Source organism: Lactuca serriola, chromosome 8 (assembly GCF_051521515.1).
Source record: "Lactuca serriola cultivar US96UC23 chromosome 8, Lser_US96UC23_V15, whole genome shotgun sequence".
Taxonomy (NCBI): Eukaryota; Viridiplantae; Streptophyta; class Magnoliopsida; order Asterales; family Asteraceae; genus Lactuca; species Lactuca serriola.
In genome coordinates, this window is record NC_136415.1 from 182,142,446 (window position 1) to 182,156,550 (window position 14,105).

General features: G+C 31.7%; 1 protein-coding gene and 1 long non-coding RNA gene across 2 annotated transcripts; one reads left to right on the top strand and one right to left on the bottom strand.

Annotated features, from left to right (window-relative positions):
- Window positions 1-7,348: 7,348 nt before the first annotated feature.
- Window positions 7,349-8,095, bottom strand: LOC145068547 (uncharacterized). Its single transcript, XR_013688999.1, has 2 exons — window positions 7,987-8,095; window positions 7,349-7,836 (listed from the first exon to the last, which is right to left on the bottom strand). It is a non-coding gene; the product is annotated as an uncharacterized LOC145068547 (long non-coding RNA).
- On the top strand, window positions 7,508-11,695 carry LOC145068546 (disease resistance protein RML1A-like). Its single transcript, XM_079015525.1, has 5 exons — window positions 7,508-8,025; window positions 8,328-9,468; window positions 9,570-10,019; window positions 10,107-10,940; window positions 11,033-11,695. The coding sequence occupies exons 1-5, from the start codon at window positions 7,508-7,510 to the stop codon at window positions 11,531-11,533; spliced, it is 3,444 nt and encodes a 1,147-aa protein (XP_078871651.1). The 3' UTR covers window positions 11,534-11,695.
- The last annotated feature ends 2,410 nt before the right edge of the window (window positions 11,696-14,105 follow it).

Consider the following 14,105-nt stretch of genomic DNA (forward strand, 5'->3'; position numbering starts at 1 on the left):
TAAGACATACCATATAAACAAACAACATAAATAAAAGTTAGACAAACAATATGAATTAAAGGTACATTTCAAATAAAGTTTCTATTACAAAAAAAATTGTTTTTTTTAATCAGAATCTTCATCATATACTTCAATGTCTTCTTTATCCGTATCATAATCAGAATCGCCATCATCATAATCAGTCTCTTCATCGGAAACATTATCGATTCTACCCGTTGGCGGAGGTACTTCAGTCTCGTCTTCATCGTCATAATAAACATTGTTTTGAGCTACGTCAACATTGCTTTGAACGTATTGTGAGAAGTCGATAAAAAGTCTAGCTCCAGATGAAGAGTTGTTTTGAACTATGTCAACATTTTCGGCCTCCACACTGTCGACTTCTTGGACATAGTTACTGTAAGCATTTTGGACACAAGCATTGTCGGATGGTAGATCCCAAATATTTCGATGATTAACATGCTCGACGACACAATGAGGGTTGTTGTTTTGGTTTCTTCGATGATTAACAGGCTCGCGGATGTAGAACACTTGTTTGGCTTGCGAAGCATATATGAGTTGATCATCTTGGTACGCTTCTTTTTCTGTGTCGATACTTATGAAATTATCATCAGGAATATCTCCCATATCGAAACACTTACACCAAAATATTACAGTCGAATAATCATATGGATATTGCACCTCCATAATCTCTTCTAACTGGCCATAATATTTCTCTCCATTCTCACCAACCACTAGAACCCCATAGTTTTGCGTTTTGTGTTGTGCATCACGACTAAGTACCATAAACCTGACACCGTTGACTATGCATGCAGTGTAAGTATAAACATCCATTTGTGAACCCATTGAATGGGCTGACAGCTCTTTGTGGAATTCAGGAGAGTTTTCTTTTTCCATCTGATAAACCTATTAAACATATGTTGATGTGTTATGTATTCTTGATTCGTTAAATTTATGAAAGATATTTGTTTGTTAATTATTATTACCTTTTCAAGAAACAAGTTGGGAAATTCGGTATTTTCGTCACTTTCAGGATGTTCAGATTTGAATTTTCTATATTGATGAATATATATATATATATATATATATATATATATATATATATATATATATATATAATTGATGAATGGAAAAAAGTAACAATAAATAATGAAAGATAATTAAAAGTAAGAACACTTACTTGATGTATTGTCTGACTTCTTGACAACTATTCAATATAAACCATTCTATATTACGTTTCTTCGTTATATCAAGATGTTTGATTTGCATTGCGCTCGTCGGTCGACACTTGGACTCAAACATCCAAAACTTTGTTTTTTCAATGACAACGTCTTCGTTTCTTTCAAGGCGATTGACATCTCGAAGGTACATCGAACAAAATGTCAAAGCTTCTTCAGCAATATAACCTTCAGCTATACAACCTTCCGGCCTCGCCTTATTTCTGACATAGTTTTTTAGTTTTTTCATATACCTTTCAAACGGATACATCCATCTCATACATATCGGGCCTCCGGCAATCGCCTCATCAGGTAATTGCAAAACTAAATGAATCATAATGTTGAAAAACGTTGGCGGATAAATCAACTCTAACTTGCACAAGATTCTAATAATGTCTTCTTTTGCTTTCCTCATATCCTCCACCTTTAGTGTTATGGAGCAAATTTGCTTGAAAAACATACAAAGATCTACAATTGGTGTAGAATTTTCTTTGTCCAATAACGCTCTAACTCCAATCGGTATCAAACATTACATAATAATATGATAGTCATGAGATTTCAACCCAATAATGTTAGTATCATTATCTACCACTTTCTTACTGATGTTAGATCCAAACCCATCAGCAAATTTAACATCTCTTATAAATTGACAAAAGATTTTGCGGTCAGGTTTCTTGAATGAGTAGCTTGCATGTGGTCTAGTGAACCTGTTACCCTTTTTTTGCAACCATTGATTACGCCGGATATTCAGATTTTTCAAGTCCTCACGTGCATTTGATGTGTCTTTACTCTTATCATTCATCATAGAAGTACCCAAAAGACTCTCACCCATATTTTTCTTGACATGCGTCAAATCTATGTTGTGCTTCAGATGTAGAGAATACCACTACTCGAGCTCGAAAAATATGCTATGTTTCGACCAGTTCAACTCGAATCCTTGCCGATCCATGTTTTCTTTGAGAGTGTTAGGATGTTTACCCGGTTTAGGAAGTATTAGACGATCTAGTTGCTCTTGTATCTCTTCATTAGTAAAGTGTCTCGGAGCGGGTCTTGTCTCTGGTTGCCCATTAAATTTCAAACTCATCCTTAATGGATCGACATCATCTAAGAACCGGCGATGACCGATATAAATGACTTTATTTACTACACGATACGACGGAGTGTCTTCATTGCAAGTCGGGCATGCTCAATACCCTTGTCCGCTCCAGCCCGATAAACTACTACAAGCTGGAAAGTCGTTTATTGTCCATAACAACATAGCTTTCATCGTGAAGAATGTGTTTGTCGCTGCGTCTTTAATGCGTACGCCTGATTGCCATAAAAACTTAAGCTCTTCCACTAACGGCCTAAGGAAAACATCTATGTCCTTTCCAGGCGCTTTAAGGCCGGGAATCAACAAGGCCAACATGAATGATGACTCTTTCATACAAAGCCATGGTGGCAGATTGTAAGTGGTGAGTAGAACCGACCATGTACTATACGGATTACACATGTTACCAAATGGATTAAAGCCATCAGTTGCCAGCCCTAGTCGTACGTTGCGAGGTTCACTCGAGAAGTCAGGGTAATCTACATCAAATTTTTGCCAAGACTCTCCATCAACGGGATGACGCATCACACCATCTTCTGATCTCCCAGTACTATGCCATATCATATTTTTGGAAGTGTACTGTGAACAATACAAACAACGTAGTCTAGGGGCCACTGGAAAGTACCGCAACACCTTATGAGCCACTTTCTTACCCTTGGTGTTTTTATCAATCCACCGACTCTCTTTACAAACGTGACAAACTTGCAATGACTTGTGTTCCTTCCAGAAGAGAAAACAATGTTTTTGCACACATGAATTGACTCGTACCCCAAACCTAACTTCTTCAGTTTCTTTTTTGCTAAATAATATAAACGGGGAACCTTGTTGTCTGGTGGAAATGCCGAATGCAACAACTCAAGGAGTTGATCAAATGAACTATCAATCCATTTGTTGTTGACCTTCATATGCATCAGCTTTGCTAAAAAATCAAGGAATGAAAACGTACAACCAGGATATAACTTGGTTTCGACTGCCTCTAACAACTCTTCAAAATCATCATCGACACCACTACCCCCTTTATTCGAGGTTCCTGCATCGAGGTTTATATCGTTTTCTCTCGACTCCCACATAACACCGTCAATAACACCAGCCATCTCATTGCTTGGCGATACGACATCTACAACTGGAGGGATTAAAGATTCACCGTGATATATCCATGTTTTGTATGATTGACTGAAATCATATATACGAACATGACGTCTCATTGCTTTCGGATTCATGAAGTAACGATTATCACATTTCTCACACGGACATCTGGTTTCACCTTTACAATCTAGGTGTAACATGGATCTCACGACAAAAGTGTCGAGTCCTAGCTAGAACTCGGGAGATTGACGATGTGGATTAGTAGTCCAGCTTTTATCAATAGACATGATGAAACTGAAACATAATTTAGTGTTTAAGGTTTACTTTACGGGAAACAAAAATCAAGTAGAGTATTAATAAAGTTGATGATTCAAAATGTATTCCAACACGGGATAACCTAACTAAAGCTAAAGTACGTTGCTATTAATAACCTAATTAAAGCTAAAGTTGTAATGACCAACATTAAGTCACTAAAGTATGTTATTTTCTAATTAATTTAATATTTTATTTTTTGTTATTAGTTTAAAATTTTAAAGTAATTTTATTTTATTTTAATATTAACATTAATTTGATTTTAAAACTACTTTAAGTTGATTTTACAATTAATTTATTATTTTTTTTAATGTTTTTTTATTAATTTAATTTTATTCTATAATTAAATTAAACTTACTAGAAGTACGTTGGTATTAATAACCTAATTAAAGCTAAAGTTGTAATGACCAACATTAAGTTACTAAAAGTATGTTCTATTAAGTTGGTTTTATAATTGATTTAATTTGATTTTATAAAGGCAACTTAATTTGATTCTAAATGTACATTAATTTTATTTTCTAATTAATTTAATATTTTATTTTTTGTTATTAATTTATTTTTTTAAAGTAATTTTATTTTATTTTAATATTAACATTAACTTGATTTTAAAACTACTTTAAGTTGATTTTACAATTAATTAAAAAAGTAATTTTATTTTATTTTAATATTAACATTAATTTGATTCTAAAGGTAAATTAGTTTTATTCTCTAATTAATTTAATATTTTACTTTTTGTTATTAGTTTAATTTTTAACTTAATTTTAGTTTATTTTAATATTAACATTAACTTGATTTTAAAACTACTTTAAAATGATTTTACAATTAATTAAAAAAGTAATTTTATTTTATTTTAATATTAACATTAATTTGATTCTAAAGGTAAATTAATTTTATTCTCTAATTAATTTAATATTTTATTTTTTGTTATTAGTTTAATTTTTTAAAATAGTTTTATTTTATTTTAATATTAACATTAACTTGATTTTAAAACTACTTTAAGTTGATTTTACAATTAATTAAAAAAGTAATTTTATTTTATTTTAATATTAACATTAATTTGATTCTAAAGGTAAATTAATTTTATTTTCTAATTAATTTAATATTTTAAGTTTTTGTTATTAGTTTAATTTTTTAAAGTAATTTTATTTTATTTTAATATTAACATTAACTTGATTTTAAAACTACTTTAAGTTGATTTTACAATTAATTAAAAAAGTAATTTTATTTTATTTTAATATTAACATTAATTTGATTCTATAGGTAAATTAATTTTATTTTCTAATTAATTTAATATTTTAATTTTTTGTTATTAGTTTATTTTTTTAAAGTAATTTTATTTTATTTTAATATTAGCATTAACTTGATTTTAAAACTACTTTAAGTTGATTTTACAATTAGTTAAAAAAGTAATTTTATTTTATTTTAATATTAACATTAATTTGATTCTAAAGGTAAATTAATTTTATTTTCTAATTAATTTAAATTTTTTAATTTTTGTTATTAGTTTAATTTTTTTAAAGTGATTTTATTTTATTCTAATATTAACATTAACTTGATTTTAAAACTACTTTAAGTTGATTTTACAATTAACTGAAAAAGTAATTTTATTTTATTTTGATATTAACATTAATTTGATTCTAAAGGTAAATTAATTTTATTTTCTAATTAATTTAATATTTTAATTTTTGTTATTAGTTTAATTTTTTAAAGTAATTTTATACAATTAAGCCAAATGTATACATAAATTACAATTAAGCCAATTTCATCCAATTAAAGCCAAACATTAAGTCACTAACAAAATTAAGCACTTTGAAACCATATACAATACATTACTAGAAGTAAGTTGCTATTAATAACCTAATTAAGCCAAATGTATACATCCAATTTGCATATTCCAATTTCATCAAATTTCATACAATTAAGCCAAATGTATACATCCAATTTCATAGAATTTGCATATTCCAATTTCATCTACTTTACATATTCCAATTTCATCCAATTTCATACAATTAAGCCAAATGTATACATCCAATTTGCATATTCCAATTTCATCCAATTTCATACAAATTTATACATCTAAATTTAATTCTAAGGCCATGTGGTATAAACATAAATTACAATCCAACAAATGTATATATTAATGACAAATTTCATTTTTAAACCAATGTAATCTAAACATAAATTACAAAACATACACAAAATGCATAATAAAATTCCCACACATCTGAAAAAACAGACAATCCAACAAAATGCATACAATCCAACAAAATGCACAACCACTTCATATCTCAAAATAATAACATCATCACTCACACAAAATTGAAACTTACTCACAATTTATCATCTAAATGAACACCAAAACAGAAGAATCATAAAAAAGAGGAGGAATTCAACCTTGATTGGGGGCAATTTCGGAATGTAGCTAAATATCGCTGGTTTTTAGGGCTGTGGCGGTCTTGTGGCGGTCTTGGGGGAAGGAGGGGCTAGCACCGGTCCAACAAGCAATTCCTAGTCCACCAAGTTGGAAAAAATTCGCGAGACTGAACAAACACAGAGAGAAAAACGAGAGAAAGAAAGTGCAGAAAAAAATGGCAGAAAGGTAATCTGGAAAGGGATATCTGCGTAAAGCATTAGCGGCGACAATAGGGCAATAGCGGCGACAAGTGGAGGGAAAAGTCAGTGCGTCTTTTAGCTTTCCTCTACAGCCGTTGGATTGAAAAGAAATCGGACGGTTGGGGTTAAAATGACGCGGATCGCTGTAACAGAGCATTAGCGGCGACACCTTTAGCGGCGACACCAAGCAATAGCAGCGACATGTAACGCGTTAATTACATGTCGCCGCTATTGCTAGGTGTCGTCGCTAAAGGCGTCGCCGGTAATGTCAAGGTTTCTTGTAGTGATTATAAGTATTAAATATTACATTTAAATAATAATTAGTAAATAAAAAAACCAGAAATGTATAAATATATAAAACGAGGGACTAAAATCGACAACTTAAAGTTCATCCCCATTTTGGGGGAAATAAATAGTATAACACCAAATATGATGTTATACTATTCATTTTCCCCAAAATAAGGGAATAAATGGAGTACGGTAGGAGAGGAATGAGGAAAGAAATGGGGGAAAATAATGGAAAATGGGAGTGAGTTGGAGATGCTCTAAGGGGTGCTTCAGAAAGCTTTTGTCGGTGTCACAATAAGAATCTTGGGGATATTTTTCGGCAGAAGGTTTTATACAATGTGAAAATTGATATTTGTTTTACAGCTTGTTTTTGATCGGTTATTTTTAATTTATAAGGATTACGAATGTATACCATTAGATCTATTTGATTTACATCTCATTTAAAATTAATAATTAATGGTTAAAATTTCACCATCTTATTTTTAAGATTTTAGTCTTAAAAATTTTAGGCTATATAATGTAATGATTTTGTTGCCATTTTCCCTTCTGTTATAATTTTATATAATATATAGGTGATCAAAGAAAAACATAGCGATGATTTTATGTGGTTAATTTTAGCAAACTGTATAAAAAGCCCATATTGAATATTTTCTAAAAGTTGAACATCATAATTCATATGTAATTATGTTGGTGATGCTTTTTCCAAAAGAGAAGAAAAAAGTATTGATGCGGAGACCAAGTCAACTAAAGAAGACAACATGACATTGACTTTGCTGCCAAACATTGACTATAGTACCAAACAAGAGACATTCATCTCGAATTTAGATCTAAGACAACCAAAATCAGAAGCAACAAAACTTATAATCACAGCTTATATACACTCTTGTAATTCTTCTCAACTTCCATGGCCATCCTCACTGAATTACCAGAAGAACAAGAAGCGGCAATGACATATGATGTTTTCCTGAGTTTCAGAGGGAAAGACACTCGTCTGGGTTTTATGGATCACCTCTACCAAGCTTTGGTGAATGAAAACATCTCTACCTTTCTTGATGAGGAAGAGGTTGAAACTGGGGAAGAACTTAAACCCGAGCTTGCAAGAGCTATAAAAAGCTCTCGTGCTTCAATAATCGTCTTGTCTAAGAACTACGCGTCTTCAACATGGTGTCTGGATGAGCTTGTGATCATCCTTGAGCAACGAAAGGTCTCTAATCATATTGTTCTCCCCATTTTCTACAATGTTGAGCCGACCCATGTCAGGAAGCAAGAAAGCACTTTTGGAGAAGCGTTATTTGTACACAAACAGAGGATTGAGTCTGAAAAGGATGCAGAGAAGAAAATTGAAGGTGCTCATAAGTTGGAGATGTGGACGAAAGGACTTACAGAAATTGCTGATTTGAAAGGAAAAGATGCAACTGGAAGGTAAAACATTCATACTATATTTCCACAAAAATTCTTCTTTTTTTTATGGAGAACTAAAGCAAACATACATCATATAATGGAACCAAGTCCAGTACATATCCAACAACCCATGGGGACTAAGCTGTCGAAACATATACAAAGTGGCCCACCATTTTGGTTAAACTTTGTGTATATTTTTATTTTAGTGCCTTTCATAATAATTAAAAGGATGCAAAAGACTAGTTATTGTCTTATTGATCAGTTTATTTAATTTGATATATCGGCTAATGTGTCCAGTTGATCGAGTTTGATTCCTTTTTCAGAAGAGAGACGGTGGTTATTGAAGAAGTCGTGAAAGAAATTAATACTAGACTGGAACTACACTTGAAAAGGAGGATCCCACACATAATTGGGATGGGGGAATCTATTTATACCATCAGTTCCTGGTTAAAAAGAGGATCTTCTGAAGCTGCTGAAATTCTCACAATTTGGGGAATGCCTGGGATCGGGAAAACAACATTGGCAAAACATATGTATATGTTGCACTTCCATGAATTTGAAAGAAGTAGCTTTGTTGAAGCCATTGGAAGAATATGTGCACAACAGACATGTTCGCTACTAGATTTGCAAAAACAGCTTCTTGGAGACATTCTCAAGAAAAGAAATATTGAAGAACATGATGCAGATCGGTGCACATCTAAGGTTGAAAAGGCATTATCTAGGAAAAAGACACTTCTGGTTCTTGATGATGTTGATAACTTTGAGCAACTGGATGTGTTGCTTGGAACAAAAGGTTTTCATCCCGGAAGCAAGATTATAGTAACAACCAAAGATGGGTCCCTAACAGAAAAGTGTTCATTGTTTCGTATGAAATTTCCTCCAAAGCATACAAAGCTTCCACTTCTTGGCTTAACTAACACTACATCTATGAGACTTTTATGTTGGCATGCGTTTGGAAACATTGATCCCCAGAAAGGTTATGAGAAAAAAGCACTACGAGTTGCCAAGTATTGTGGAGGACATCCATTGGCTCTTAAAGTTTTGGGTAGTTCATTAATTAATGAAGGTGCAGCCATATGGAGTGATGTACTTGAAATGTTAGAGGCAAAAGGATATTTAACCGATGTACAAGAGAATATACAAAAGGCTCTGCAAATTAGCTTTGATTCTTTATCAGGGGACTGCAAAGAACTTTTTAAGCACATTGCTTGCTTTTTTGTTGGAAAAGAAAGAGAAGTTACAGAAACAATATTAAAGGAATGCGGGTTTCAAGTATCTTATGGGATCACCAAGCTCATTGATAGATGTCTTCTCACGATTACGTATGATAATAAGTTTACAATGCATCAGTTGCTTCAAGATATGGGGAGAGACTTAGTCCACAAAGAATCACCTGATAAGCCATGGAAGCGTAGTCGTGTATGGAAACATGAGGAGACCCTCGATTTGTTGAAAAAGGACAAGGTAAATACAACATAGTCATTTATACAACATAGTCATTTAGAGTATCGTTAGCTTTATCGTGTACATAACAATGAATGCTTGATGTAATTTTCTTTTGATAGGGTACCCAAAGAATTCAAGGTCTTATCCTTGACATGAATTTATTGAGGGAAGAGACATTGCTTAGATCAATAAGTAGTGTGAGAAAGCATAACTTCCAATATGATGATGAGAACAAGAGTTTTAGAGCTGCTCAACCAATCCAGATGATCTATGAGTTCTTTTTAAGAATTTGGTTGGTTTTTGCTCAGCTTCTCCTAATGCTTTCATCTTCTCATTGCAAAAAGGTGGAATTGAGAGCAGATGCATTAAGAAATATGGATAAGCTAAAGCTGCTCCAACTCAATTATGTAAAACTCAACGGATCCTACAAAAATTTTCCAAAAGGTTTAAGATGGTTGTGCATGCATGGACTCCATTTAAAATTCATACCTTCGGACTTACCAATGGAAAATATGGTTTCTCTTGACATGTCTCACAGTAATCTGACACAGCTTTGGAAGAAGCCAAAGGTATGAAATTAAAGCTTTTATTTCAATTATTAGTCAATTAATATATTCATTATAATATTCTTGATTAGAGGATATCCAATGCAACAGCTTCTTGGGTCATTGAAGATTCTTAATCTGAGTTATTGCAAGCTTGTTAGAGTTGAAGGCTTCTCTGGGCTACCTGCACTTGAGAGGTTGTTTCTTACCAACTGTAAAAGCTTGGTTTATGTGTGTGAGTCAATTGGTGGATGCGATAACCTTGTTATTCTTGACCTGAGCTACTGCAATAAGCTTAGTAATGTTCCAATTAGCATTAGCAAGTTAAAGAATGTTCGAATTTTATCATTAAACGGTTGCTTAGGTGCTAGTGGATTTCTAATTCGGCTGAAGGATATGGAGTCATATGCATCTTCCTCTTCTATTGGAGAATTTTTACCGAAAACTCCAAAATCATTTTTAGTACCCTCATTAGTAACCTTATCACTTATAGGCAATAATTTATCTAATGAATCCTTTCCGAAGGACTTCAGTAGCATGTCAATGTTGAAGACATTATATCTAAATAAGAATCCAATTGATTCCCTGCCTGATTGTGTGAGAAGCCTTAGCAGGCTTGAGGAACTCCATGTTGGAGAATGTTGGATGTTGAAGTCGGTATTGTGCCCTCCACCTACAATCCAATATTTGTGGGCTGACGATTGTCCATCACTTATTAAAATAACATTCCCTCAAGAAATGTCGGGGGTACCATTTGTTTTTTACGAGGAGTCGGAGTCGTTGACCGAAGTTCAAGGCATAATGAAAATTCAAGCTGTAGCACAAATTGATGACATCATATTATGTCGCTTGGGGTGGACAAATATACAACATGTGAAAGATCACGAGATACGGATATTGGATTCATACAAACAGCCTTGTGATGCAAAGAAACTCCCAGTCCAGGTATTCTCTTTCTTCTTCTATTGATCTCACAAACACACACACACACACACTAATATGCATAAAATTCAGATAATGTAATGTTTTATTTGCAGATGTTTTACCAATTTGGAATATTTAGCACATGTTTTCCTGGGAAAGCAGTTCCAGACTGGTTACCTCATAAAAGCAAGGGTTCATCAATATCAATATCAATAGCCATGCCATCATCTTCAATGAATAAAATGATACACGGAATAAATATAAGCTTTGTGCATACATTTTTAGGTACAGGAATAATAAGTCGTATAAGAATAAAAGTAGAGAACGTGACAACAAATCGCACCTGGATATATTGTGGTCATATGTATGCTGTCGGAGAAACTGATGAAGATATAGTATGGTTATGTCATTGGATGTTTGGGGACAATGAGATTAAAATTGGTGATGAAGTTGGTGTTACAATAATAGATGACGGAACATATGTTGGAGTAATGGTAAGAGAGTGTGCAATCAGTCTTGTGTACACTGATAATAATGACAATGAAGAAGATCCTTTGAGTTATTACAAGTCGTGGAACCGTAGGTATTTAGAGAGCTCTTCGATTATAAACTAACTAGGTTACAACCCGTGGAAACCACGAGTAAAAAATTTATAAAATTTTATTAAACTATTAAGATATAAGTTTTGTTTAGATTTTTATATTCATTACTTAAAATTAATATATATTTTTATTAGAATATCCGATATACGTTATGTATGTGAAGACATTTAATATAATTATGTTTTTATAGACCATAATATAAATTTGAATAGAGTGTAATGCAAGACATAGTTAATCATTGAAATGACATTGATATACGAAAAATTAAATATAACAAAATTATAATATAAATAAATAAGCATAACACAATATACAAATTAAAAACTACATATTATTTTTAAATTTCTAAAAGCTTCTTCATACATAAAATCATATATTTATAAAATATATAAAACAAATTAGAAAGGATATTCGCTTGAAGCTGAGAAACAACATCAATAGTTATTCTTGTGTTTTAATAATAAAATCTTTGACAAAGAGATGAATGATGAGACACACTTTTTATCGCATTGAGAAATCCAAGTGAAAAAATAAAATCATATTTAATGATCGGTGAAATTAAGCTAATTGTTTGGAGCCAGACATATTTATTAGCAGATTGGTTCATGCATCATCTCAACTGTTGTTTTACAACCACGCACACATTAAATATATATTTTTTCTTTAACACACAAACATATCTTTTGTTACATTGCTATCATCGTTAATACATTTCTTTTACACACAAGCATCGAGAAACGCACACATAAATCATACCAATTACGTCATTGTACTTAAAAATACAATGCTATAATTTGAAAACCTTTTCAATATTACAATAATAATCGTTGTGTAACATAAGGCAAATTACAAATAAATAGTATCTTATCGTCAAACAACCACACACAACATGTATCAAAGGAAATACTTGTTTACATAGTTATCCCAATAGTAAACCTACAAGAGAAATAAAAAAAAAATAGAATTTCCATATGTTTTAGACCTGAATGATGCATGAATGATGCACGTAAATAGAATCTTAAGCAATTATAGCTCAGTTTTTAAAATAAAATACATAAAACTCAATAGCAGCAAACCATAAGGCTCTCCTTTCGCCTTTAAAAGAAATAATCTTAGAAAGTACAATACTATTACTTTCCCATGGTTATAATTTGGTAGATTTTTCAACAATCGATGTATTTAGAATTAATAATTTGAACATACATTGTTGTAATAAGAAGAAATAATTTAACAACCAGTTGATCCCTCTTTTTTTTATCGGATTTATGATTAAAACTTTCTCTTACCTCTTTCAACAGTTTGTGGCAAATAAATAAAGATTGGATCAATGTAAATATCAGGTTGTGAATGGAAAATGAGAAAATAGGTAGAGAAACCATCTAGTTTTATGACCTTTTTACCCTTTATAAATATATATATATATAGTTTTTTGTTACTACTTAGTAGTTAAAAAAAAATTATATTAAATATGGACCCCAATCCTTGCCAAATCCCAAGCAACACCCAATCAATTTCAAACCTGATGACACCTGTGAAAATGGAGTATAGGTAAAAGTATGACTTTTAAATGTATTAATTAAAAACAACAAAGAAAAGAAAAGAAAAGTTACAAAACGAAGAGGGTATCCGGACACATTTAGTGCCGATGCGGTTAATGATCCGACTCCCTGTCTTGTCTTGGATAATGATACATTGCGTGAAGCACCAAATTTGCACATTCTAGTTCGCATCTAGTACCGGCAACACAATTGGCAAATAATCATGGTAAAAGGTATGAAAAGAAGGGTAGAATAATCATTCCAACAAAAGAACCATCAGTTATTTTCACACATGGTTGCCAATGGTTAAAATCTTAGTAACATATACAATTATAAATGTAGAAAATGTAATAAATGGAGGGAATTCGATTTTATATATTTACGACCGGTTACAATATTTAATGTTTTGGCTGAAAAATAAAATATTGTCATAGTTCAACTGAAAGTAAGATAATGAATAGCTAATAGAGAAAGTACTTGTTACAAATTGAAAAAGTTCATTCGATGAGTTTGCCCCCATCAACGACAATGGGAGACATATAATTTTTTAAAACCAAAGCAAATGAAGAGTAAACAAACTACTGCCAATCTACTAATATGAAACCAAAACTCATACAAAATTACAAATTGAAAAATTAGTAGAATAAAATGTTAACCTTCTTTAAGCCATTAAACTTTAATCATAAAAATAAAAAAATAAATAATAAAAAAAAAGACTAAATTCGGTTTTAATTACGTCATGTAAATTAAAAGAAGAAAGAAATTTAAATACACTAACCTGAAATCAAATTAAGCAAAGATTCTTCAAACAAAAAATGGTTTCTATAATAGAAAGGCGAATTCATGTCATATCTGGTATGAATTACAGAGAAAAAACAAAAACAAAAAAATGTATATACGTAAAACCTTGAAGCCCTAGCAAATCGATTTCAATTTCGAAAAGGATTAAGTTGATGGTTTGTTGCATAATTGCTTCATCTACAATCAATAGGGTGTATTTTTAGATAAAATCATAGAGTATTTACCTTCATGCCGGTAAAGTCACA

Coding starts and splice junctions, on each gene's coding strand:
- LOC145068546 (XM_079015525.1), top strand. CDS start 7,508: ATGGCCATCCTCACTGAATTACCAGAAGAACAAGAAGCGGCAATGACA. Junction 9,469..9,569: donor ATTTGTTGAAAAAGGACAAG/GTAAATACAACA, acceptor TTCTTTTGATAG/GGTACCCAAAGAATTCAAGG. Junction 10,020..10,106: donor AGCTTTGGAAGAAGCCAAAG/GTATGAAATTAA, acceptor CCAATGCAACAG/CTTCTTGGGTCATTGAAGAT.